A 26,474-nucleotide genomic window follows, 5' to 3' on the forward strand; every position below is an offset into this window, starting at 1 on the left:
TTCCTCGGTAGTTAACTGCAGCCGGTTCCATAATTCGGCAGTTAACTGCCTAGAGACATTTGGGTAAATTACTCGTGTTTCTCAGCCAATGCATATGTGTCAACAACAATTCTCACAGAGAACAAAGAATATGGATAAGTTTCTTCCAAGTTTTAACCTACAAATGATACTAATGCCAGGGGACTAGTAATCATGAATCAATATTCACATCTTTTAAAAGCATATACATTTTAAACCCTGCTAAATAAACCGTCCACTCTTCTTTCGGCAAGCAAATACAAAAAAGTAACTTGCATTATTAGCAACTCAGAAGTTTACAACACGTTATAGTGTGCTAACGTGGCATAAACTTAAACTAGGGGGAAAACAAGAGCACCTATTGATTGCCATCACAATTCACAACTCAGCTCTAATGACAGAAGTCAGGTTCCAGTAATTTTGTCATCTCGACAAAAATATATGCATATTTGGGTCTAATAAAATAATTGGGGGATTAGTACAAAACTTATAATCTGACATTAAATCAAGCACAACTTCTAAAGTCTGAACTGTCTCGATAATTGGCAGAAAGATTACACGGCTTCAAAATGCTGATCCACCACCCTTGGTCTTTCCAATCATCATATCTTTTGCTTCATTGATTTTAGAAGCGAGATAATGGCTGCCACCAGCATCGGGATGGTTTGCAACCATCACTCTCCTATGCGCTTCTTTAATCTTATCTGTCGGAGTTGTCTGTCTGCCATATTTTATCGACAGTTGAAAATCAGCAAAAGAGTAAGATAAAAAAAAAAAAATTATGGTAAATCTTTTTGTCAGGAGCATTAAGAGCGAAGTTCAAAATAACCAACATGAGTGAAAATACAGACAAAGTATGAAACACAAGCTCGGACCAATTAGAAGTCTAAAATTTTAATGACGTGAATGAAATTATCCTCATGTTTTAGGCGGTTAATATGTGCATATTCTGAACTTTGCCTCAGGCACATACTTTGGGAGGGAGACAAAGGATTCGACACCCGCCATGAATGTCTAAAAGGTAGGAATACAAAAAATAAAGGGCAAAACTTCGAAACAGTACCTTATGTACTGTTTTCCTCTAATAACAATACAAGTGTATTAAAAGTCCACGTCAGACCCAAACCCTCGTCATCTTGTTAACCATTGTTTCATGCTCCGTTGATGATGAATCGTAATAACCGCCATAGCCACCCACCAGATCAATCTATTTGATTTTTACCAGATTTATATCGAGTGATGAAATCCAACATTCTTTTCACACCCAATTCCAATGATTGTATAAAAATAATCCTTGTCTTGCAACGACCAACACCCCTACATCCAGTATCTAGTATTAACTTCTAACAAGATAAGAGGCATTTGGTGTGCTGTGTAAACTTGTAGTAGGACCAAATTCCAAGAGATAGAGCATGGAAACAACACCAATTTCATGAAGCTCGGCGAATTAGAAGAAAAAATCTGGGTCTGGGTCTAACGAGAGTTAACAAGGACAAGACAGTGGTTAACAACGTAACGAGGGTGTCGGTCTGAAGTGGATTTTTAATACACTTGTCTTGTTATTAGAGGACAACAGTAAAAACAGTACATAAAGTACTGTTTTATGTTTTGTCCAAAAAAAAAAAATCATAAATCATGATTTATTTTATTCATAGAGACTGGATACAATACAACATGGCACCAATGCAAGAAAATGCATATAACAACATAAAATCAATCAATACCCATTTTAATCATGAAAAGAAAATTATGACATCAATATGTTGCTAATTTCAAGTACAAATGAATTTCCACCAAATGAGCCACAATCAGAAATGGTACTTGTCAACAATTTACCACTGTCGAGACCAGACAGTACAGAACTATAGCTACAGATTACAGGAGCAATCTGAATCTCAAAGATGGAAAACCATATACTTTTCAATTGAACAAAGAACTGGACCAGGATAAGTCCACTTCACAAGTCGCAACACACGCGGGGTCATTTTAAAGTACAATAGCATGACTCACCATTCAAGCAAACTAAAGACGAGGAATAACAACATCAAATGGACAAGAATTAGTTCAGAGTTATAAATTATTTTCCTGATTTCTCAGCAATCTGAATCAGTTTAACGGTACGAGAAATTACGAAACTAGTCAAATGAACACCATAATTGTCAATCCTATAGTTATTGTTGCAAGATAAATAAACAATTGAGTGCATACTCTGATATTCATATTTAATACTCCAATATTTATAATTAGGACATTGATATTTAATACTCCAGAAGTCATGTAACAAAGCCAAAAATTAAAGACATACTCCAACATTCGTAATTAATAGTCAGAAATCAAAATCTAAATTCACAATCGCCCTCAACCTAAGGTATAATTAATAAGCCCTAAACAAGAAACGTGGTTGACTGGATGATGGCATGGCTGTCGAGAAATGAGAAAACAGAAACAACGCCAAGTAGCCAAATTATAGTTTCTGGGTAGTATAAGGATAGGAATACTGAATATCATATTGATTTACTAATTCTTCTCGGTGGTACCTTCCAACAAAGGTGGTTATAGGAAACATGAGAAATACAAACTGTTACGAATGCAGTAGTTGACTGCTAGAAAACCAACATAACCTCTAGGATTTAGAGAGCCTAGCCTCTCCCAACCTAACCAACACACAACAACCAAATGGCAGTAATGTCAAATCTTTATTCAATATAACACATGTAAATAATCTACATTTGACCTTGTCTATTGGACCAATGCCTCACATAGACATGTTTAATAGTAAATAATGAAATCAAATAATAGAAAAAGAAAAGCAGAAAACATCAGATATGTGACATAAACAAATCAATGGGAATATGAATTGTAAAGTGCGGCACTCTGTATTCCACATCAGGGAGAAACTGACTCTAGTTAACAGAAGAACTAATATCAGACAGTTAGGAAATGTGAGGGACTCAAAGCAAAACAAAAAAATTGAGGTGACTAAAACCAGAAGGGGAGGGTATTCGCAGGGAGTTGAACCATTTTCCATCTTAGTTTAATGAATAAATTCACATTAAAAAAAAAAAAGTTGACAAACACTGATACAGATTGTCATTAAACAAAAAATGATATCTTATTTGATTTTTTCCGGTGGTTTTCGACATTCGTGACTATGAGTTCACACAATCAATACCTTGAAATCTTACAAAACAAAAATGAAAATACCTAACACCAAGTATGAGAGCTGCTTCCCTCTTCGTCATAGTAGGCTGAAAACCACCTTCATAAAATTTACGCAATGCAGGTGGTCTAGCTTTGAATGCTTGCCAAGCCTGGATACCATATTTACCGGCATATGCTGCAGCAGCCACAGCAATCCCAGCAATTAAAGGTGAAGCCTGTTCCAAACTTCAATTTCAGTTCCACAGAAGAAACACAATTTGAATGTCGATAAATTTTCAAAGGCTCCCCCAATAAATAGGTCACCCTTCAATAATCATGGTATCATAAAAGGGGCCTATTGCCAGGAAAACTAAAATCCAAGATATACCTATAAATACAATGAGGCCCTGTTTGGATTGACTTATCTAAGCTTATCTCTTGATTGTTTGAGAGAGCTTTTGGAAACAGCTTATGACAGCCTGTAAGCTGATAAAGCTGTTATCAGCTTATTCCCATAAGCTCTTAATTATAGATATGAAAACAGCTTGTGTATTCTATGAAAGCATATATACATGGGCACTGATATGTAAAATTGAGCTTCTGGTTTGAACATGTCAATGCAAAACCTAATTCATAAACCCTCTGCCACCCCCCGAAACAAAAAAAAAAAAACAATTATAATAAACAACTAATCTAAATTTCACAGAGAAATCATGGGTAAAACGTTGGACATAGAAAAATAAGGTCTTTTGAATCGAAAACAGAAAGGGGAAGGAGGAAAAAACATAGGGTTTTTGGTGTTGTGAGATTACAGACATAAACAGCAGAAGCTACGAGGTTAACGACGAAAGGCTTACCATAATAATAATTTGAAAACCTTGGAGAAATGAAAATGGAAGAAGAGAATGAAACGGAACTTGTCTTGATTCGCACGTCAATATTGAATGTGTTCTTGACAAGAAAAAATGGAGGAGGTAGGGCTTTTTTTTTGGGAAAATGGGTGAGGTGCTGTCCTACAAAAAAGGGGGTGCTGAAAGCAGTTTTTATTTTTGTTCATTTATTGAATTTATGGATGGGCTAACCCATGTTCAGATGGTGGGCTGTGCAGGTTAGGGTTTGAAAAGCCCGACTGTTAGTTGGGTTAGGTAAATGAGTGATTTTCTGTACTCATTTCTTTGTAGAAGATTGCTTTTTAGACCTCTAATAATTACTCACATGCACCTAAAACACGTTGAATGATAGCTAATTACCGTTCGAACACTTCTAACTGATTTAAAAAGTCATTTAACTGATTAAAAAGGTACCCAAAAGACAATTAATTGTCGTTCGATCCTTTTTTGGGTGCCTAGTAAAGAACAATTGCCTTCTTTGTATCCTTAACTAAATATCATATATTTGACCTTAGTGATTGTGATTGTGACCATACCAAGACTATCTCACTGAAAAATAGAGATGACGGAAAATTAGTTAATTAATGGTTGACATATGAAAGCACTAATTATATGGTGAAGGAAATAATTTCTACTTGATCCAAAGGAATGTTTGAAGGTCACACTAAAATACCAAAAGAATGCATCCTTATAATAACTACGGGTTTAGAGTTTTCTTCAAAAAAAAAAAGAAAGAACTACGAGTTCTTTTAGTCTTTGCAATTTTGCGGATGACACAAGAAAACATCAAGTGTGTGTGATCAGGCAAATATCACGAACTGTGTTCGAATCGAATTGTTTTGAATCGAACCGAACTATTTCAGTTCAGTTTCAGAATTATTACATGCTTACGTATAACAATATAATATACTATCTGAGATGTATTACAATTTACAAGTGTGTGATCAGGCAAACATGCCTAATTCTGTTTTTCTTTTCCCATTATTCTTCCTAATAATTCCATCAAGTGGTTTCATAGTTGGAAGAATCTTGGATATGATCATTAAGATATATAAATCAAAGCTGACAACCTAAGCTCTTTACAGGCCCAGATCGATTAGAGAAACAGTAGTAGGAAATAAAAAGCATAAAACACTCGACCAATTAATATATAAATATGGTTATAACCTTAAATAAATACCCGAGTCCTTCCTTATTCATCAAAAGTCATTAGAACCAAATCTTTGAAAGAATAAATCAAAGGTGATCTACTAATTCCAATAGAGGAGTTTTTTAGTACTTAAGCACGGTCTGTATTCATCTCTTCTTCTGCCTTTAAATTAAAATTAAACAACCAAGAAGATACATTATCTAGTCAATAAATGTGAAATGTGAATTTTTGCTTGCAATCGTAACCGGAGGAATTATTTAAAATCCCCACAAATTGCTCAAATAGAAAATGTAGTAGTTACTTCCATTTTCAGTAGAAACGTTTATGTGATGGGTTTTCATCACCATTCCCTACAAGTATTAGCTGGTTGGTTTCTCAATCAGTACTTAAAAGATATACTCAAAAAATTCAAAGACTTACAAAGCATGGAACACTAATATATATTCAAGTAAGCCAATATAGTTTTCTCATCTGCACAGCAAAGTGGTTCGGTTACAATCGAAGATAGGATTGCATCACTTCTAAGCTACCAAATGGAAAATCATCTCAAAGAGAATAATCTTATAATTAAACATCATTAGTCATTACAACAAGTATAACTGCTATTACATCCCATGTACAACATGAGTAACTTGACACCAACTATTATTGTAAAGGATACAAGGGGAAAGAAAAAGAAAAGATAAAGGCCTTATATATTAATTAATTCAGCAGATGTAAAATGAAGGTCACATCTGATTCTGCGATCAACTTACTAGTGTAATAACTTAGAATAACATATGCAGAAGTTTTCATGTGCACAAGGATGAATTAACTTTAGCTAAATCATATGATAATCGGTGAATTTGCAGTTCCATCTCCAACTACCTCCTCCTCATCGGAACAAGTCGTCCATCCCAAGTTCACAGCCAAGTCTTCTACCCCAACCTTGACCACATCACTTCTAACACCAATGTCAGTTGCATATCTACTCATGCAGTACATTCCTGCTGTTACCGTAGCCATACCAACAGGACTCGGCATTAACAACTTGAGAGGAGAAGAAAGCATTGCAGCCAATGGAGCACCAATAACAGAAGAAGCTTGACCACTTCTTCCAACTCCTTGCTTGTCTACAATCAAAAGACCAGTTTTACAGTACATTGCAAAATCCTCACAGTTGTTCTGAAAAACATCATAGTTACCAAAACCATTTTGAAGAAGATACATTGCGCGATGGATAACAGTTTCAGGTGGGTCGGGTAATGCAGTAGTGCAAGTGCCACCTCTTATCCTGGTAAGAAAAAGTGTTGGTGAAACTCCATACTCAAAACAGTAAAGAGAACCGTTTCGAAGGAAGCAGTCTAAGCAAGAAAGAACTACTCCACTATTTGGTTGCCTGAATCCACAATCAGGAAAGGTGGGACAAGGGGTTGGTGTTGGATCATCTACGTTTGAAGATGTCTCGGTTATTGACTTAAAGTTTCTATCAGGTCTGAAATGTACTACCTTGCTCCCCCCAACAAAAATGCCTGCATAGCATCGGTATCAGATTCAAGTGAACTTAGGTACAAATTTTGCAGATACTACAAAACAATGAAAATGATTTGAGGAAAGCTAAAATATAATTAAGCAAGAGAATAATATAAAAACTATATTTACGAAATATGTATGACATGACATAGTAAAAGAAATGGTAAGGATGAGTTTTGTTTTCCAGTAATGATGGGTCTGAAAAGGGGTAATTAAGCAGATTCATTCATTCATTGACTTTCAAAAAATGAGGCAATTGTCCAAGCAACAACAAAGTAAGCAGAAAATAATAATTATAATTGGTCATTTGTGAGATTATTTATTTATGATAAGTTCGGATCTGATATTCTGCATTGGAGGGAGCAGGCAAGAAAAACAATAAGCAATAATAATAGCGAATAATGAGGAAAGAGAGAGTGAGAACCGTGATGAGAATAGGAGAAAACAGCTCTGTAGGTGTAGACATGATCGCCGGGTTTGATGTCGTGTTTCTCAATTCTGTTAGAAATCAAACCCATTCACATTCACATTCACATTCACTTCAATTCAATCTTATGTCTTCTTTCTTTCTTTCTTTCTTTCTCTCTGCTTCACTCCTTTTACCTTTTGTCCACCCCACCGTTTGTCTGTGTTACTGTCACTGCCACTTTTCATTTCATTTCAATATTATTGGATTCCATTTCAATTGGTCCCACCCACGTCATTATTCATTTTATTATATTGTGATAAATAATGATAATAATGAAATGTAAACTTACTTCACTTCACTTCTCTTCTCTTGTGTTGCTAGCTACTACCTCACTCACTCATTAACATGCAATCCTCTGCTCTTTCCTATTTATTTTTAGGGTTAATATTATTTTTGGCCCCTGTAATATAGTGCACTTTTGGTTTTAGCACCTGTAATATATTTAGAAAAAAAATTAAATTTTAAGATTTTTTTCAATTCCGATAAAATTAAAAAATTTTGAAAAAAATTCATATTTTTATTTTCAAAAGTAAGAAGTTTTATTTAAATCTTTTCCATAATTTTTTTAAATATGATTAATCTTTTTTCGAAAATTTTGTTTTTTTAAATATGATATTCTGGAGAAAAATATTCGAAAATTTCAATATATATTCGAATATTTTTTTCCAGATTTTTTTTTTTTCCGAATTTTTTCATTATTAGTGTTTTTGGGTTAATAGTGTTTTTTTCATTATTTTTCTTTTTACCAGATGTTTTTAATCATTTTTTATTTTTATTAATTTTTCCAGAATTTTTAAATTTTTTCATAAAATTTCCAGGTTTTGTTTTAATTTTTTAAGATTTTTTTTGTTTTTAAATTTCACGTTTTTTAAAATTATATTTATAATTTTTCCATATTTTTTTAATCATTATTAATTTTTCCATTTTTTTTTAAATTTTCATTATTTTTATTTTTTAAAAAAAAATCATAAATGCCACGTGGCATAAAAAAAAAAATAATAAATAAATAAATTGACACGTCACTGCCACGTAGGAGATTCTGCTGACTCATTGGGGTGAGGGTTCAATCCTGAAGAATCTTCATTTTTCAAGGGTGGAATCTAAAAAAAAAAATTTACAGGGGCTAAAACCAAAAGTACACTATATTACAGAGATCAAAAACACTATTAACCCTTATTTTTAAAGAGGTTAACCACTACAAAGTAATTATTAGTGAGATGAGATATGCACAATTCCCTCATCATATCAAATTTTGCACAACATATGCATTAAAAGTTAATTTTTTTATAATGCAACAAGAGACATTGTCATATTAAGGGTGAACATCTGGTATTGTTGGGTTCAGACCTCAAAAACCTGAATCAACAACTAACTTCTCAAAAACAAAACAAAAAACTAACCACAAATAAGAAATCAAGACCTAATTTAACCAAATTAATAAGCAGTTTAAGTGGTTTTTTGATTAATTGGTTGAGACGGTTGGATTAATTCAGTTTGAGCTAACATTCGGCCGATTGTGAATATTTTACCTAACAACTTTTTTCATATATTTTTAACATACATCCAATGAAAATATTGAGCTAGTTCTTGATTTTTATTCTCATAAAATTAGGTTTTTAATAATGAAATAATCAAATTAGGCATATTTACATGCCAAACTATACAAGGCTTAATTGTTTAGAAAAGTCTAAATACATGGATCTTTCATGATTCATCCATGTAATTAAGCATATTTGAGGGATTAAAATGTAAAAAATAATCAAATATTTACATCATTGTGTTATATTTATATATCTAAATTCTACATTGATACGTAACATGGGTGACGGTTAACATGCACAAGTGTAAAACCTGCACCATACACAAGATTTTCAATTATCATTAGATTGAATAGGTGCATTGATTTTACTGTGGTCTATCTGCATCATATCTTTTTTTCACCTTATCTTCAGTCTTCACGCTTGTAACATCAACCTCCATGAGAGACCTACCACCAATGCTAATCACTATGCCTTCACTTTGCTGTAATTACCTGGTAAAGGCTAACTAGCACAACAACATCTGACATCTCCCATCAGTCTATATGAGTTAGTGTATGCACCTTCATCATGGAAAACCAATTTTAATAATTCGTATCCAATACCCATTTCTCAAATGTTCAAAGACTGTAATTTTTTTCCACCGAATACGTACCCATTCGTGCCCAGTTATGCAGCCACTAGTCTGATGCATCACAGAACCTCTGCCTCCTTCTATCAGATTCAGTTTTTATTTTAATTTGCAGATCTGGTTATTTTGTTTTAGTAGATTTATTTCCGATTGAATACCAAATTTCATATGAACGAAGCGATTGATTAAAGAAGAAAGAAAAATTGATATGTTCCAAATCTATGCTATGTTTCCAATCTTTTATTGTTGTTATTCATAAAATGGATGCGTTCCAGATTAAAGTGATTGGTGGTCTCTCATGAGGTTGATGATAATAAGGTTGAAGATAAAGTGAAATAAAGATATGATGTAGATAGACCACAATACACCTATTTAATCCAATGGTTGAAATAAATTTGTGCATGATGCACAAGTTTTACACTTGTGCATGTTAAATGCCACCCGTAACATGTGGGCAGTGGCACATTGAGATTGACCCACCCACGCATGACCCATGGAGCTGGATTCTTTGCCTCATTTACAAGTGATACCCTTTCTTACTTTTTCTTTTATCCATTATTATTGCGACCTCCTCCTTCTTCTTCAATCAACTCACCACTTTTGTAAACAAGTAATGATATAAGATTGATAAAGTACTGCTAAAATGAAAAGTGATGATCACGAATTATTCTGTCACTCGCACTAACTAGTGCGTAATTGAGTCACAATCTTACTAAATCATTTTAAATAAACTTAATTTTATAATATTATTTTCATTGAATTAAATTTAAAGTTAAACAATTTAGTGCATACTTTTTTTTGGACAAAACTTGGTGCATATTTGAATACACTATATGCAAAAAATAAAATTGTTATTTTTTGGTAAACTATGCAAAAATAATTTACTTATATACAAACTTGAAAATGCTTGAAGCGAAATGGAAACTCGTGTAAAAATGAAAGTTATCAAATGGAACTTTTTTAGTCATACAAGATTATATGCTATAGCTCAATTTTATCTCTAACCAAACAGAAACATAGCAGTATTTTACTATACCATGTGCATAAGAGTGGAGGCAAAAAGGTTACTCTATAAATATTTTTCATCAATATAATTTATTTTTTTATAATTCATTTTTTTTTTAAAAAAGGGGGAAAATATATTTTAACAATGGTTACGGAATGATCATATTACAACTCTACTTGATTCAAACTTAACCCTTAAAATTACAAAGTCAAACTCTAACCACTAAGTTCACGTCTTTGGACCAATTCATCAATATATATAGTAGCAATGTTGCTAATCTTACAATTCATCAATATATATAGTAGCAATGTTACCAATCTGACAATCACCTTGGTCATTTACAAAAATTTGGAAACTTTTTATTTAAAGTTTATGAGAGTCACATACACCAACAACTATAATCATTTATAGAAAAAATGTAAAACATGGGAGATTGGAAGACTCGAACATATCTCCGTCCTGCATATGCGTGTTGTAGATGATAATTACAAATTACTACATATATTTCTATCATAACTAATAATAGTAAAATAGGGTAAAATATACAAATAAAGAATGATAAAATAAACTGTCACCAATACAACTATTTTCCAACAAGTTGGTATTCTGTTCATATCATACTATAAAGATATCTGCCAATCATAGATTTTCACTCCAAAATCTTTCTCATCTTCTAGCCTCTGTCTGAGTTCCTTGGCACGTTGTGTGTCTTTGGCAATTAAGAGAGCAAAGCCCCCACCACCAGCTCCAACCAGCTTGTAACCACAACAGTATGGACTGGCAAAAGAAAATAACTTGTCGACGAAATCATTGCTGCAGTAAGGATCAAGTTCCTGATGCAATCTCCAAGCCTCCAACATTATTTCGCCTAGTTCATCGATGTCGCAGTTCATTAAAGCTTCCCTCCCGATCTTTGCAAGCTCCACAAGTCGCTTGATACTGGATACAAGAAGGTTATCCCGACGAAGATATCTAATTACCACCTTCTGCAGGACCTTCTTTGCAAGTCGAACCTACAAAACAATTCAATATACAAAAAATATCATTGTTAATAAGCAGTGTAGAGTTCTGTGCTGCCTGCAGAATGCTTATTTTTGTGAATAAACAAATGCTTACTTGACCAGTAAAAACAACTAGAAGTCGTTGCTGCAACTCGGAAATCAACTGAGGCGAAGCCAACAAGGGAACAACTTGAAGCCGCAATGGAATTCCAGGAAAGCTTGAGGTACATTTAATCCCCGGATACAAACCCCCAATTTGGTCCTGCCACCCACCACCTGTACCCATGAGTTGTTCCAACACCAAAACAAGTCTAGCAACATTTTCAGTGCTGTCATCCCCGTCAATCATCTGAAGAAGCCCTTTCACTACAGCAGCGGCTAAAATACTAGAAGTACCCAATCCGCTACCACGTGGAACATTGGCCCATGTCTTGATGTGCATGCCCATATCAGCAAGAATGTTATCGTGAATAATGCCAGTCACAAGTAATGCACATTTCACCAGCCTAAATGGATCGTCTCCATCAAATGGTGCACATATAGATGTATAATCCTCGATATATAACTCGTTGTGCGTGTCATCACTAATTAATACTCCTGTTGTTTTAGTAGTCTCAATGATGGTGCCAAGTGGAAGAGAACCTTCTAAGCTTATTGCCATATTTAGAACACATCCAGCACGCTCTATGCTCCATGGAGGGGTATCACTCCAACCCCCAACAAAATCTACGCGCACTGGTAATTCTACTTTTACCTGTCTAAGATGGAAAGGCTTATGAATGCGACCATTATCATGGCTGTTAATCTTCTGTTCATCACAGGAGACGCTACTGGGAGACTCTGACAAATGTTCTGCAGGATGAGAGTAAATTTAGCTTCAGAAAATCCCTTTTCTATATTTTCACATGAATTAAAATGCAGTTGTCTATTTATCCAAATACATGAATAGAGAGTATGATATATATACAGTAAATGTAATTTAGAGCCATTTGACGCCAAAAGAATGGTTGCACATGAGTTTTACTGTGGTTTTTATTTTACTATAGCTCCCACTTGTTTTAAGAAAAGATTGAAGCATCTTAAAAGAGTAGGGTGGTATGCTTTCAAATTTATTTACTTTTTTATTAGAAAATTGGATAGAAAAGTTTGCATGAATAAGTGAAAAAGCAAAGGCTGTTTGAGAGAAAGGTTTTGACGGGTGGATTTTAGGAGATACAAGGAAGTGCTAATGAAGTGTGGAATAAGAATGCTAGAGGGAGTAGAAAGATGGAAAACAGACGCTAGAAAAATCAAAGAATATTGGGCCAAAGGGATAAAGGTTCTTGCTGGTGGGACAATCACAACAACATTCTACAACAAAAGGTTAAAGTTAAAAGAGTGTTGTGAAACATAATCGTAATGTTAAAATAAGAAGTCGATCAGTACAGTTAAAACAAAAGCATCTGAAGCTCTATACAAGTCTTTAGGAACTTAAGAAGAAGAACAACAAGGTATCTATAGACTTGCTGAAAATAGGAAATAAAAACAAGAGACTTTAACCGGGTGAGATGAATAAGGATAAGGAGGGAAAAGTGTTGATAAAAGCACGCACCTTTAAATCCATATCTTACTGCTGAAGCAGTTTCGTCAGCCACAGCATCCCAAACTTTATGCTCCAACTCACATGCTGTCTTTTCATCATTGCAAGCTCGAAGAAGATCGACTTGCACCTGGTATGCTCGGCTCTTGGGAAGTATGTTTGTGTTCTGCTCCTGAACTTTTGGACACATAGCTAGGAGATCCTTGCATATTTTAACTCCTGAACCTTCTTTTTGAAGAATTTCTGCACATAGTTGAGACAAATTGCGTCCCAGCATGCCATAGGTAACACAAGCTTTAGCAATTCCTGCTGCTAGATCAGCTTGATGATGACTAGAACCTATACACATTGTCGAGAAATCAATTGATCTATGCAATTCCTCCAGACTGATGCGCTGAGCAGATCTCCACAAAGAAAGCATGTCTTCGGTTTTTTGTTTAACTAATCCCATCAACCACATTGAAACTTTAAGCATTTGAGCATAAGGAAGTATGGGGAATATTTTTGAATTCCATAAACACTTCACATCAGTGCCTGAGGAACCCCATAAATCAGTTTCTTGAATACCTAAATCATGTAAAATCTTCTTCCAAGGTTTCCCACAAAATGTACCATCCCCAGAAAGTGAACTTTTAGGGTTATCATGAAGGCCACAATATACTAGGACTCTCTCGCTGCTTCCAACCAAGGGAACCTCCCAAAGACAATGGCGATCTGGAAGCATGAACTTCATTGAATCTTCCGCGCATATATAATCATGATCTAAAGATATGCTGGCTCCAACAACTATACATAATGAGCCAATATGTATTCCACCAGAAATAGATGAATCATATATGAGAGAATCCTCTCCTACTGAGACACCGGGTGCAATTTTACTGGAAAGAATAATAGCAGATGCTGTAATGTCAGATGCAGTGGTTGCGGGAATAGAACATATGTGTCTTCTACCAACCAAGTCTGAACCAACACCACTAAGGTGATCTAAAACTTCATTTGAGGTCCCAAAATGCAAGAACAATAAATCATCTGCAGAGGAATAAAATACGAAAGAATCAATTTCGGTACAGAAAGATATGGGGAATGATATAAGTACAGAATAAAATATTGCCATTGGGATTGACATACAGGCACAGTAGCTTAGCATCCTCTGGTTTCCCAACCTGTTGACCAGTTCTTCACCCAAAGGGCGCTTTCTCAACCACTCATGCTTTGCAGGTACCCAGGCAGCAACCAAATCTTCATATAAACTCATCTGGACAACACACCATTTATTATTAGATAAAATTAACTTCATTTTGCCACAAAAGTGAAGAGCATTAAATGCTTCGGTAGAGAAAATGGTGCAGACTTCATAAATATATACATAACACTGAATCTACTCAGGCTTGTGGGAAGATTTCGAGAAGACCTTTATTTAAAAGAACAAAACTAAATCAAAGCATTTGGCCTAGTTTGATTCCTCATGAAATTACGGTTTCTGTGTGGAGATTAGTTCAAGATAGATTACCAGCGAAAGATAACTTGAATAGGAGGAATGTGCTTGTTGGGAATCAAATTCAATGTGTAATAGGATGTGGTGAAACGGAATTCGCAAGCCACTTATTCTTCGGTTACCCTGTTTTTACGAAGGTTTGAAGAGTTACTTTGAATTGGCCGGGTATATATACTGTTCTGACATATGGCTGTACATCTCATTTCCTTCACTTCGAAGGGTTATTAAATTTGGGTAGGATAGCCTCAACTCGCTTAATGACATTTTGGTTTGCTTGTGTTTGGAGTTGGTTAGGGCAAGAATTAAAGGATTCGAGTTTTGTTTGGCAGAGTGGTAAACAAACACACTGGCTTGTTTGGGCTGTAGAGCTTTCTAATTTTTGGAATTCGTAGAAGGGTGAGGTTCCTACCATATTTTGCCTTCAAGGTAGACTTGAAGGAAATTTTGCCGTAATCAGAAAGTGGTGTGGCAATTGGCTGATTGTTAGTGGTTCATACTAAGGGTTGTTTGGTGTCAAATTCACAACATATTTTCATTGCAAATGTTAGCTTGACAGTTTTGGCATCGAGTAGGAAAATGATTTTGGTGACAGCGTTAGCAGTTTAGAGTGTATTTTTGTGGTTGCAATAGTTTTTCAATGTTGAGGAGACCAGGGATTTGAATTTTGTAAGCTAGTGATCTATGTAGCTTTGTTTTTTGGGGTGACGGGTGTTGGTTTTGTAAGTTTCCTGTCTGCTACATGCAGAAAATTGTGTATCAGTGGTGCAACCTTTTCGCACATATCTGAATAGATAGTTCTATTTTAAACTGACAAATGATTCAATCATCAATCTCTCAAATTATCAATTAAAACACAAATGAACGTCATAACTATGTTTTCAAACTCGAACGAACTTTGTATCCATGAATATAATACCAATTGTTAATACCAACCATATAATACCTCTTTTCTGCTCCTTATGAGGTCTGAAATCATTTCCTGAGAGGAACAAGCAAGTGTAACAAGGTCCAACCAAGCCTTACCTCTAACAGCTATTATACCAGTATCAAGTAGTGTCCTACCATCAACTAAAACTGCCTTGCTTTGAACCAACTCGTCTACAGTAGGTTTCTGTAGTAGATTATCCACTAAACTGAGTGCATAATTTTGATTTGAATGCACTTCAGTTTCAGCTGCAACAATTACTCCATGATTGGAAGCAACATCAAGTGTGATTGGAACAGTGATGATGCAAGAAGTGTCCTCAGGAAGAGTCATTACAGATGCATCAAAACACGGAAGAACATCACCAGTCATAGTCAGCATTCCACCTGTAACGAAAATTGAAAGAACCAATTGAATAAGGACATTGTCATTAAATCGATGTTTTCTTTTGTCCTACATATATTAAGGGCCTGATTGGATTGACTTGAACTTATCTACTGACATAAACACTTCTGACATTGTTATGACATGTTCACAAGTTGTGTTTCCAGCTTATTTTCATAAGCTCTCCAAGATAGCTTATGAAAACAACTTAACCTATGTTTGGTTTCACGTTTGGAACCTCCATAATTGATCCGGGAGGTCTAAAACTGATTTTGACGTGTTTGGCTGCTCTCAAGTAGAATTGATTCTAACGTAAAGCTAGGATTTATTGCTTTTGAGTCTAAACATGATTTCTAAACTAAAATTTATCGTTCAACTAACATTTACATAAATCTATTATTCTAATTTCTAACATAAACCACTATACAGTCAACTTGTTTTTAAGTAAAACGAATTTTACAAAAACAATTCATTCAAAATCAATGGTTGTCCCTGCAGAACCAAACATGCACTTATAGATTATAAGAAAACAATTTGACTTTATTTTATCATGCACTATACAAATAGCTTATAGTAAACACAAATGTTATAAGGTGTAAAATAAGTTGTTTATCAAAACAGCCCTTAAAATATACACAAGAAGAAAGATAGAATAATAAATGCATATATAACAAACCTTGATCTCGAAAAGCTTGTCTAGCACAAGAAGCAATAGCAAGAATATGATCAAAAAGAAGAGGAACAGGACCATCAGGTTCATCATCAGCCAAGAAAGGGAGAGGAAGAAAAACTTTCCCCATAGGATTAGCCCAAGGAACTCTTTTAGAATCACCACCAGCATGAAGCAATAGAACATGTTTACAAGCAAGCACATTGGAAGCAGAGGTACCATAATGAAGAGAAAGGGAGTGGAGAGCATTGAGAGTGGCGGCACCGGAGCCAATACGGCGGCCGAGAGGATCAGGGACAGCGAGAGTGAGTGTTGATGGGGAGATCCGGCCCATGCGTTTGGCCCGATTGAGTTGGGAAGTGTAGAGATGGGCTTGTTCTGGGCTTGAGGCAGTGAGAATGATAGCATCCCATGTTGGAACCCTAGATGGGTGGCGTACAGACAATCTTAGATGGTACCATGATTTTCGCATTAAGGATGATAAATCTTCCTTTCTTCTTCTTCTTCTCTCCATTTTCTTCTCTTCTCCGACAACACTGACTAACTAAAAATCTAATTACTTGGTAAGAAAAGACAAGGAGGAAGATGCATGAAACAATTTTTCCGACCGACAAAATAACTACCATACATAGCGGTTGTAAAAACAGAGAACAAAAAAAATATATGTTTATAAAAAATGTCTGGCTTCGCCCGGGTTCGAACCGGAGACCTTCAGTGTGTTAGACTGACGTGATAACCAACTACACCACGAAACCATCATATTATAGTGTTTCGTAAATACATACAAGAAGTGAATATTTCGATCCTGTTTGTTTTATCAGGTAAGTTCATGCTTGTTAATTTATTTTGAAAATACGGCAAGTCTTTTTTGTATTATACTATGTATGTATGTCTTTGTGTGCGTGAGAGTTTTTTTTTTTTCTTCCTACTTTTGCATATTTCTTTTTTACTTTAGTTTTGGATGTATCGACGGAACACATTCAAGAGTTAACACTGAGATGTATTTTTTTTTTTTTGCAGATGATGTAGTCTTACTTGGTGAGTCGAAGGAAGAATTAAACGGGAGACAATTCTTAGAAGCATATGGTTTTCGCCTAAGTAGAAGCAAGACGGAGTATATGGAATGTGACTTCAGCAAATGGAGAAGTAGGTCTACATTGAAGGTAAAAGTAGGAGATCATATTACACCCCAAGTTACACGGTTTAAATATTTTGGATCCATAGTACAAAATGACGGAGAAATAGAAGCATATGTGAATCATCGTATTCAAGCTGGGTAGTTGAAATGGAGAAGAGCCTCAGGTGTTTTGTGCGATAAGAAAGTACCCCTTAAGTTGAAAGGAAGGTTATATCGGACAACGGTAGAGAGAGAGAGACCTAGGAAAACTATTAGAAAAACCATTAGAAATGATTTAGAGGTCAATGAGTTTGATCCAAATATGGTTTATGATAAACCACTATGGCGTCATTTGATCCATGTAGTCGACCCCACTTAATGGGATAAGGCTTGGTTGTTGTTGTAACTATTCAAAATTATAATGTTAGTCTTTAATTTAAGTGTCAAAGGGTTATGTTAGTCTTTGACCGATAAAAAAAAAGTCACTTGGAATCACAAAACAATGAGTTATCATAAATAACAAAGAACACAATCATTCTAGAAAGGGATTTTATTTATTACACAAGTAACCAGACAATCCGATAAATCCTCAAATGTACAAGATATTTGGGGCGTATAATACAAGCTCCAAATAAATCCCTACATGTCCAATGGTGATCCTACCTTAATACAACAGTAGCCTAAATTGAATGAAAACACTTAGAATACATGATCTATATAATTTTCCAGTAGAAATAGCTCAATGTAGAGCTACAACCTTGGTCCCATAGTTAGCAGACTGAGGAAAATGAATTATGTTCTTCAAGCATGAGGAACCACATCAATATCATGCTGCTGCACGGATGAATGCAGTTTTCATTGTCAAAGAGGATCATTTCCTGTCCAAGTTGGAGTTTGCAACGGTTTTTGTCATGCCACGCTCAAAGGATCAAGAGAAGATTGAACCTTATGGTTACTTAACTTGACTTTGCTCCTCAGTACATTAATCGAATCAACATTCATTAGAAATATGAAGATTGATCATGAAGCACGTTCAAATGTGCCAATATTCGAGCTGCCAAGGATTTAATGCTACCATTACCCCGCTGAGTTAAGTCAACCAAAGGCATTTGAGCTGAAGCTCCATATTTCTGTTTGAACTCTAATAGCCGGAAAATCCTCTCCAAAGCATTAAGAGACTTTTCCTGCAATCCGGGAGAAGGGGAACCGAGAAATCTTATTATTAGTGGTATGACATTTTCATCTGCAAGCACTTTACTACCACTCTGTAGCTTTTCCCCATCAATTAAAGTTAGAAGAGCATCTAAAGAATTCTCACACACTCCAAGATCAGAGTCCCCAAGAGTCTTTGCTAGTGCTCCCACCGCATCAGCCTCCAATAGGCAAAATGATGATTCCACGATGCATACACCACCATGAACTAAGCATCCGGCTTCTGTTTGAGCTGAGAAACACCAAAATCCCTTGCGCTTTGGCATTGGACTGCTCAGTTCATTTGAGCTTTTAGAAAATTGAGTTAGGGACAGTGCTGCTAGCTGTTTTGTTTGAGCAGTTCCACTTTCAAGCAACTGTACTAAAACAGTAATGATCCCAATTTCGGCTGCACTCTTTTGCCATTCCAAGTTTGTTGGAACTGTAAAACGACATAATGCACCAGCAGAATTTTCTACCAACTTACTCTTTTGGAGATCTTTATCCGTGCCATCTTGGACATATTTACAAATGATTGACAGTGCCCCGGCATCATAAAGCCACTGAGTGATCTGTTGAACTTTTGGAAGATATCGAATTATTCCCATAGCAGAAACAATTTCTTCTTTGTCAGATGAAGATTTCAGCATCTGGAGTAAAGTCTCAATACACTTCTGATTCACATGCTTTAGTATGGCGTCTTCATCACAACTTTCTACCAGGCAAGAAAACAACTTCACAGCACTTGCTCGAAGACTTAGGCTTTCATTCTCAAACAATTTGACCAATACTAGAACTGATGGGCACTGCACATAAATAAGTAGACTAATTTAGCTATGGTATATTATAATATAAACATTATCAAGGTTTATAGTAAGGACAAGAGATAACCAACCTGCCAGGTGCTAGCTTACCACACAAGACAGAAAATGGTAGAATATCAATTTCATTAGGAATTCTAGTTATCAAGTAATAGAAAATATTGCATGCTAATAACACGTATAAATGATATAATATCTGCAAATTGCACTTCATAATAGATTAAGAATCTCAGACAGTAAACACCAGAAAATTGTTTCCAATGACTCACTTGACCTTCATTAGAAATGTAATTTTTGTAGGAAGGGGGGATGAAAAGCAATTTGACTGATGCATGTTTTACAGTTATTTGGTTTTAGATGGTAAACTGTTTATCTGTGATCAAAAGGACCATGAGGAATCAGTACCAGTGAAACTAAGAACCAAATCCTTTATACTTAATAGTCATTGCTTCCTTGATGCTAGCTAAAAATATTTTTTACTATGCTAAATGCTAATAGATGTTTAAATTTTGTTTATCTTTGGCATGCTAAACAGTAAGATGGATGTGGAAGAACTTAAATGGTGATGCTTAACTATTTTAGACATGCCTGCTTTGATGACATTGAATGACTACATTTGGAGACTAGTGTTTGAAAATGTGATATGTACTTTTAGTTCAAGTTAGATGCATACCTCTCTTAGCTTGTTCCTGATATACGAAGCTGAGGGCGAGTGACATAAGGAATAAAATGTCTGGATAATATATTGTCGCACATCAGGCACTGTGTAGCTAACTAGAGAAAAAAGGTTAAAAACATCTTCATCGGACTCTAACAATGAAACCGGTGTCTGTGTATCCTGGGAGATGGTAGATGCAGCAAGTTGCATAATTATGGGAGCTACATGTTCAGACAAACTTGAGGAAGGAAGGCTATGCTGGAAAAGAATGCCAAATAGTTTGCGTGCTGCACCTTGTTGAATCATTTCAAGTCCATTTTTCTTTAAAGTAGATAGATTCTGAAGAGCTTTAAGGGCAACCAATTTCATCTCAACATCATTATGTGAGACCAAGCGAAGAAGAGGAGGCAGAATACCACTGTCAAATAAGATCTCCTTATTGCGGTCTGTTGACTCCATTTCTGCTAACATTTTGACCATAATCATCTTCACATCATCTGGTCCTGCATTAAAAACAGGTTAAACAAAAGGCTCGTTCCTCACACCATCCCTGACTTTTTTATAACAGGCATTTGCATTAATTATAGTGTCCATTTGTAAATGATATTGATGCAGTTCCTCAATTAATTTACTTAAACCGCTCCTCGAAGCTCTCAAAAACTGTAGAGTAGAACATGGTTCCTAGTTGAAAAATTTAACATTAAAATCTATTTTGCAAGGAGTTACATAAACTCCCTAGTGCGATTAAGATGGTTTCATCTCATCGTTGCATAAGTGAATTTCAATATTATAAACACTACCTATGCAGGTACCTTAGGGAAAGAACTTGGAATCAATTTCCATTTTAAAATTCAATCAATGACAATTATAGTGTACCGATCATTGAAAATATAGAAGCTGTAACTGATAAAGTGACTCAAAATTGAAGGTTCAAGATAAACCTGCGGAGAGGCGCTGCAATAAATGCTTGAAATAATTTGCTTTTGCCATCTGTATAACATTCTGATCAGAGGATGAAAGTTTCTCCAGTAACTCTGTTGCATCTCTTGCAGCTTGATTATCCTCACTGCTAGACATAGTCACCAATAGTAGTATGCAACCTTGAACTTTTCCAATGTATTCTCTTAACAAATCATATTCGGATAGTTCCAGAAGTAATGCCACCGCCAACTTCCTTTCCCCCAAACGACGCCCAAGAGAACGGACAATAGACTCAATTGCATTTTTAACATTTGCAATTCTTTCCTGAAAAATCTTCAGGTTTAGGAAACAATATCTATGAAATTGTGCATAGTTATGTAGGGTATTTGCATGTTTAATTGCATGATGGTAAATTTATAATAAAGAATAAGGGGTGTTTAAAAAAGATCAAAATTATAGATGAGAGTGCTGTGAGAATATCTGAAATGCATATCCTGTAGTGTTTTATCTGACTGAAAAAGGTCCTAACCAATCTGTTTTGTGTTATTATTTTTTAGGTCAAGAGGAGAATGTATGTATTGTACCAATTCTATTTCTTTAAGCATTGGCCACAGGTCCTTCTATATGAAATATGTGAAAATAATGACATCAGAATTAGTATACTAATTAAGTAAGAGCATTTAAAACAATTTTTAGTGATGCATCTATTACATAATGGTATTTTGCATTAGCCCTATCTGTAAATGCTTGTAGGCTTGATTTAGGGCTGCTTATTGCATGAGGAGAGGAACCTCTATCTACATAATAAACATTAATATGTAAGATAGAACTAAAGGGTTATTAAAAAAAAAACTTATAAGATCACTTAAATGTTACTAATTAAGTACCTTGGCATCTTCATTATCCTTCACCAGCATGCAAAGGATGACAAGGACGTGATTTCTTATATCACTGTTTTTTTCAGCAAGAATTTGGATAAGAACAGGTATATAATTCTCCAGTACCACCCATTCTCTATGCTGATCCTTTTGTTCACACAAATCTTGAAGAGCTTGCAGACAATGTAATACTCCAACTTCATCTCCAGACTGGATTTTCTTCTCTCTCATTGAAGCAATTGTGATCATTGCATTTCTATCTTTCCATTCTTCTATTGATTGTTTCAAGGTTTTGTTAGGTCTCAAAATCAACGTGTCTAAAGTAATGAAAGTCAGAGGACACAATTTGTTTCCTTCTGCAAACCACTCTTCAATTGCACTTCTCTCAAATGTTTGCCCTGATGAAGTTTCCACAGGGTCAACCATAACATCACCCGTAATGGGGCAATAAAAGGACTGTAAAGGCTCCAACGGTTGATTACCCAAAGAATTTCGTTTGGCGAGGTACTTGAGTTCCTTTTCCCTAGTTGACGAGGCTGCATCAGACCTTTCCAACAAAGCAATAATTTGATCCATTTGTATGGTTTCAGCCCGGTCTTTCTCATTTTCAATTTCACTTTTAAACTCTTCAAGCTCTTTTCTTAGTGTTGACCGCTCTTTTGTAATTCCAACAGCATCTGCAATGAGAAGAAGCAAATTATTTGCATAGGAGCGGTCGAAATTCTTTTCCTGTATCGCTGACTCGATTTTCTCTAATATCTCTTCCTCAGATATGGCTGCCTTAAAGTCAGCTGCCTGCATATTGTCACATAACCTTTTGATTTCTTCAATTATTCCAGCAGAAAGGCCTGATGTAGCCAAAGGAAGAAGACCAAGTGCCTTGCTAATCTCGCTTGTGTTGTGCTTCAAGCGCTTAAAAACGGTTCTGCAATTCACAAGAAGATATACCTTGCTCTTCTTGCTACATTCTTGAACCAATTTCTTTCCATCTTTGATTTCACGATCCAGAACCTCAATAGCGTAGTTGAATGTCTCGGAATCACTGACCTTTTCTTTGCTCAACTGTTTTAAGATAGGCGCAATTCTTTGCAAGTAAGCTGCAAGTTCCTTAAAACTATCCTTATTCACAAGGACACCACCAGCAGAATATACAATCTCGGAAACGGTATCTATAATTTGAGAAATAGCTTCCGAAGCAAGACCAGACGTCAATGAATCGAGAGCCATTGTCTTTTTCGTGGCACAATTAGTCTAGAAAATAAAATCCCTTTTTCTCCCATGAAACAATAACAGTAGAAAATGTTGGTAAGATGATGGCAGAAGTTTCTTTTTGCAACTTCTGATTAAGGAATTCTTCCATACCAGTTAGAGTTCAACTTCAAATGCCTAAATCCAGTAAGAATAAAAAAAAAAAAAAAAAAAATCATCAAAACCATTCCCTATTGATATTATTTAGGATACTAAACTAAGGATTAAATCCACATCATAATTTTGTACCCAAGAGAGTAGACAGAGAATTCACACAAAATATTAAACAAAATGTGAAAAACATTCCAGCTTCAGAATAAAAAAAAAAAGTCAGTTTTCATTTAATCCAACAATTGATGTTTAAATTTAACAAACATATCCGGCATGTATAATAACAAGTAAGCATCCAAGGAAATTACAAGGGAATGAAACAGCCATCTTGCTCATGTTCATTGTTGGAAAAGAAGGAAGAAGAGTGAATTATATATCATTTGCACAACACAAAAAATAATAAGAATAAGGAACCTAAATTAGAACAAATGAAAACATTTGATTTGGCAAAATTATTATGCAATAGATTTAACGCCTAAAAAACGGTTAAATGACTAAAAAAAAACTCAATGTAACTATGGCAAATTGACTTGACTTAGAGAGAGAGAGAGAGAGAGAGAGAGAGAGAGAGAGAGAGAGAGAGAGATACCTGGAGGTGAAGGGGAAATGAAAGCATGGAAGTTGAGAAACATAAACCAGAATTAAGGAAGAAGAAACAAAGTGGGAGAGAAAAAGAGAAGAACACGGAGATATAAATTTATGTTACAACTGTATGAATGAAACATGAAAGTCTCTATACAATATTTCCGGGAAGACTCCTTCATAGTCCAAAGTCAATACAACTCTTTTTACCTTTGACCATTCTCTTCTTGCAATGTCTACGACGCTCAAACTTTTTTACACACACACAAACGTCACCTTTTTTTTTTTGGGTAATAATAATAATACTGAAACACATTTTTGCAATATTGATAACTAGTACTCCATTGTACTGTGGTTTGATATTTTACATTTTCTTTGTGTCACGTGTGTATAGAAAAATAGTTTACTTTTTAATTTCATATTTTACCACCATCAGCCTTTTAGGATTCTACAAATTCTTATATTCTAAAAAATAAATTAAACTGTGGATCTCACATTATTATAATTTAGGTTTAATTGCACTTTTTGTCCCCTATCTTTTCAAAAGTTGCGATTTTGGCCCCCTAACTAATTAAAATACAAAACAGCCTCATATGTATTGGATCTTTGGCAGTTTTGCCCCCAAAGCCACTTTTGACTTAGTCTTCGCTGACATGACACTCACATCCCTTAAGTGAGGTGCCACGTGTCAACCATTGTGGGTGTCACGTCAGTGAAGACTAAGTCAAAAGTTGTCTTGGGGGCCAAAACTGCCAAAGATTCAATACATAGGGGACTGTTTTGTATTTTAATTAATTAAGAGGCCAAAATTGCAACTTTTGAAAAGATATGGAACTAAAAGTGCAATTAAACCTATAATTTATAACACTCCACTAAAGTTAATTTTGACAGCTTAGAACACCAATCTTGCTTGCTGCACCTATTTTTAAAGCTCCAAAGAAACACATTCGACCTTTTTAATTTGAAACACTATCAAATTATTGTAGCTTTTATATGATTAAAAGCTCATTCCATATATATCATAAATTATCCAGTGTGACACCAAATATTGTAACTCTTTCTTAAGAACGAACTTGAAGTTTTCCCTTGTACTGACACGATACTAAAATATTTAGTTTATTAATCAAAAAAGGAAATCGAAATTTCAAAATACATCAATTCAAGAATTTGTATTGTAAGTGAATTTTTTAATTAAATAATACATTGTGTGCCACTAATTCAGCAATCCGTTGTAGTCTAGTTGGTTAGGATACTCGGCTCTCACCCGAGAGACCCGGGTTCAAGTCCCGGCAACGGAATTTTTTCATTTTTATATTTTCTTTTTTTGGGTACGAAAAATCAAATAAAACTAGCAATTTCAATTGGATTTTCTAAAGTTGCATTAAATTATATGGATACAAATGTTGTAATGGATAATTCAATTCTAAATTTTACACTACACTGCAAAAGAAGAAGGAAAACTCTCTTCTTGAACCAAATTCTTAACATTAACCCTCACTGCACCACTGAGTTTCTGCACACTTTTGGCAATCCCAAACATTTCATCTTCTCCAATTTCTCTTTTTGATGAAACCAAAACAACTTGAGTTCCACATAATTCATCATAAATCCTCATGAACTCTTCCAACACTTCCTCAACAATTCCCAGCTTGTTCTTCTTCATCAGCATCTTCACCAAAGCAACCACATGCCCTTCAAATTTTCTCTGCTCCACCACCTTCCTCACCAATGAAGGGTCAACACCAACATCATCTGATTGAAATTTCAGTTTTTGGAGGAACTTCAAGAGTCTTTGAACATCCCTTTGAACCGAGTGAAGGGTGTTGGTTTTTTGAGCTACATCTATGATTGCAGCAGCATAGCCAGTAGCAGGCTTGTGATGGAATACTTGAGAAGAAGATGGTTTGTGTTTGAGAGGTAGTGAAGGAGAATGATTGTTGTGTGAGAAAGTTTTAGTTTTTTGGGTGACTAAGTTGGAAGAGAAATGAGATTTTGGTTGTGGAGGACGAGAAGGGTTTGCAGTAGAATGAGGAGTTCTTGTGAAGTGATAGAATTCACGGTTGGTTGTTAGTGGGATTTTGAGGGTTGAAACAGAGCTTGAGAAAGTATCCATGGAAGAGAGAGAGAGAGAGAGAGAGAGAGAGAGAGAGGAATATAAGAGACCAAGAACAAAGATTTTAGGTAAAGAAGCTAACGAGAGGATAAGTTTAAGCCAACAGGTCTTGAAAGCAACAGTTTGATTTTATGTGCCAGTGAGTAGGGACAAATCCAAAATAGCATTTAATACAAGTTGTCCTCTTTTAAATAGCGTGTAACCATTTTTATTTTTTTTTATAAAGTTTACCGAATGTGTTTGCTGATCGGTTGAGAAAAGTTGTTGTAAGTGTTATCTCTAATACACAATTAGCTTTTATCCAATGTAAGCAAATTCTTTATGTGATTATTAATGTTAATGAGGTTGTGGATAACACACATAGTTTAAAATTTGCAATGACCCCTACTTTATCCTCTTTATGATAGTCCCTTAATTAGATTTTG

The 26,474-nt window shown here is 35.1% G+C and overlaps 5 protein-coding genes and 2 non-coding genes across 8 annotated transcripts; 1 reads left to right on the plus strand and 6 right to left on the minus strand.

Moving 5' to 3' along the window:
* Positions 1 to 238: 238 nt before the first annotated feature.
* LOC25499779 (mitochondrial import inner membrane translocase subunit TIM14-1) lies at positions 239 to 4,173 on the minus strand. Its single transcript, XM_013595213.3, has 3 exons — positions 4,017 to 4,173; positions 3,223 to 3,395; positions 239 to 739 (listed from the first exon to the last, which is right to left on the minus strand). Exons 1-3 carry the CDS (start codon positions 4,017 to 4,019, stop codon positions 583 to 585), a joined length of 333 nt encoding a protein of 110 aa, XP_013450667.1. The 5' UTR covers positions 4,020 to 4,173; the 3' UTR covers positions 239 to 582.
* A 1,467-nt stretch (positions 4,174 to 5,640) lies between these two features.
* LOC25499780 (protein LEAD-SENSITIVE 1) lies at positions 5,641 to 7,347 on the minus strand. The gene is made up of 2 exons (XM_013595214.3): positions 7,136 to 7,347; positions 5,641 to 6,710 (listed from the first exon to the last, which is right to left on the minus strand). The coding sequence occupies exons 1-2, from the start codon at positions 7,227 to 7,229 to the stop codon at positions 6,025 to 6,027; spliced, it is 780 nt and encodes a 259-aa protein (XP_013450668.1). The 5' UTR covers positions 7,230 to 7,347; the 3' UTR covers positions 5,641 to 6,024.
* A 3,392-nt stretch (positions 7,348 to 10,739) lies between these two features.
* On the minus strand, positions 10,740 to 17,044 carry LOC11435147 (bifunctional fucokinase/fucose pyrophosphorylase). The gene is made up of 6 exons (XM_003626527.4): positions 16,416 to 17,044; positions 15,374 to 15,741; positions 14,064 to 14,190; positions 12,948 to 13,964; positions 11,472 to 12,208; positions 10,740 to 11,368 (listed from the first exon to the last, which is right to left on the minus strand). Exons 1-6 carry the CDS (start codon positions 16,921 to 16,923, stop codon positions 10,976 to 10,978), a joined length of 3,150 nt encoding a protein of 1,049 aa, XP_003626575.2. The 5' UTR covers positions 16,924 to 17,044; the 3' UTR covers positions 10,740 to 10,975.
* Positions 17,045 to 17,090: 46 nt separating this feature from the next.
* TRNAV-AAC (transfer RNA valine (anticodon AAC)) lies at positions 17,091 to 17,164 on the minus strand. The gene has a single exon. It is a non-coding gene; the product is annotated as a tRNA-Val (tRNA).
* Positions 17,165 to 18,060: 896 nt separating this feature from the next.
* LOC11435988 (U-box domain-containing protein 44) lies at positions 18,061 to 24,195 on the minus strand. 2 transcript variants are annotated; one of them, XM_024769382.2, is made up of 5 exons: positions 23,944 to 24,195; positions 22,005 to 23,381; positions 21,138 to 21,441; positions 20,212 to 20,693; positions 18,061 to 19,523 (listed from the first exon to the last, which is right to left on the minus strand). In XM_024769382.2, the coding sequence occupies exons 2-5, from the start codon at positions 23,220 to 23,222 to the stop codon at positions 18,528 to 18,530; spliced, it is 3,000 nt and encodes a 999-aa protein (XP_024625150.1). In that variant the 5' UTR covers positions 23,223 to 23,381; positions 23,944 to 24,195; the 3' UTR covers positions 18,061 to 18,527. The 2 variants fall into 2 exon arrangements, with proteins under 2 accessions (XP_024625150.1, XP_003626576.1); XM_003626528.4 differs by having other exon boundaries at positions 20,212 to 20,699; positions 23,944 to 24,194.
* A 966-nt stretch (positions 24,196 to 25,161) lies between these two features.
* TRNAE-CUC (transfer RNA glutamic acid (anticodon CUC)) lies at positions 25,162 to 25,234 on the plus strand. Its single transcript has one exon. It is a non-coding gene; the product is annotated as a tRNA-Glu (tRNA).
* Positions 25,235 to 25,274: 40 nt separating this feature from the next.
* LOC11426714 (ATP synthase delta chain, chloroplastic) lies at positions 25,275 to 26,121 on the minus strand. Its single transcript, XM_003626529.4, has one exon. It carries the CDS (start codon positions 26,047 to 26,049, stop codon positions 25,372 to 25,374), a length of 678 nt encoding a protein of 225 aa, XP_003626577.1. The 5' UTR covers positions 26,050 to 26,121; the 3' UTR covers positions 25,275 to 25,371.
* Between the last annotated feature and the right edge of the window lie 353 nt (positions 26,122 to 26,474).

This window comes from Medicago truncatula, chromosome 7, assembly GCF_003473485.1.
Source record: "Medicago truncatula cultivar Jemalong A17 chromosome 7, MtrunA17r5.0-ANR, whole genome shotgun sequence".
NCBI lineage: Eukaryota > Viridiplantae > Streptophyta > Magnoliopsida > Fabales > Fabaceae > Medicago > Medicago truncatula.

Bases quoted from the DNA above. Each gene is read 5' to 3' on its own strand.
- LOC25499779 (XM_013595213.3), bottom strand. The intron at 740-3,222 runs GTATTTTCATTT...AAAATATGGCAG, and splicing joins GCTCTCATACTTGGTGTTAG to ACAGACAACTCCGACAGATA.
- LOC25499780 (XM_013595214.3), bottom strand. From the start codon at position 7,229: ATGGGTTTGATTTCTAACAGAATTGAGAAACACGACATCAAACCCGGC. The intron at 6,711-7,135 runs GTTCTCACTCTC...GATGCTATGCAG, and splicing joins TTTCTCCTATTCTCATCACG to GCATTTTTGTTGGGGGGAGC.
- LOC11435147 (XM_003626527.4), bottom strand. From the start codon at position 16,923: ATGGAGAGAAGAAGAAGAAGAAAGGAAGATTTATCATCCTTAATGCGA. The intron at 15,742-16,415 runs GTTTGTTATATA...TTTTCGTTACAG, and splicing joins ACAAGCTTTTCGAGATCAAG to GTGGAATGCTGACTATGACT. The intron at 14,191-15,373 runs GTATTATATGGT...TGTGTTGTCCAG, and splicing joins TCATAAGGAGCAGAAAAGAG to ATGAGTTTATATGAAGATTT.
- LOC11435988 (XM_003626528.4), bottom strand. From the start codon at position 23,222: ATGGCTCTCGATTCATTGACGTCTGGTCTTGCTTCGGAAGCTATTTCT. The intron at 20,700-21,137 runs GTTTATCTTGAA...TTTTTAATGCAG, and splicing joins ATTGCAGCGCCTCTCCGCAG to GACCAGATGATGTGAAGATG. The intron at 19,524-20,211 runs GTATGCATCTAA...ATTTATGTGCAG, and splicing joins TCAGGAACAAGCTAAGAGAG to TGCCCATCAGTTCTAGTATT.
- LOC11426714 (XM_003626529.4), bottom strand. From the start codon at position 26,049: ATGGATACTTTCTCAAGCTCTGTTTCAACCCTCAAAATCCCACTAACA.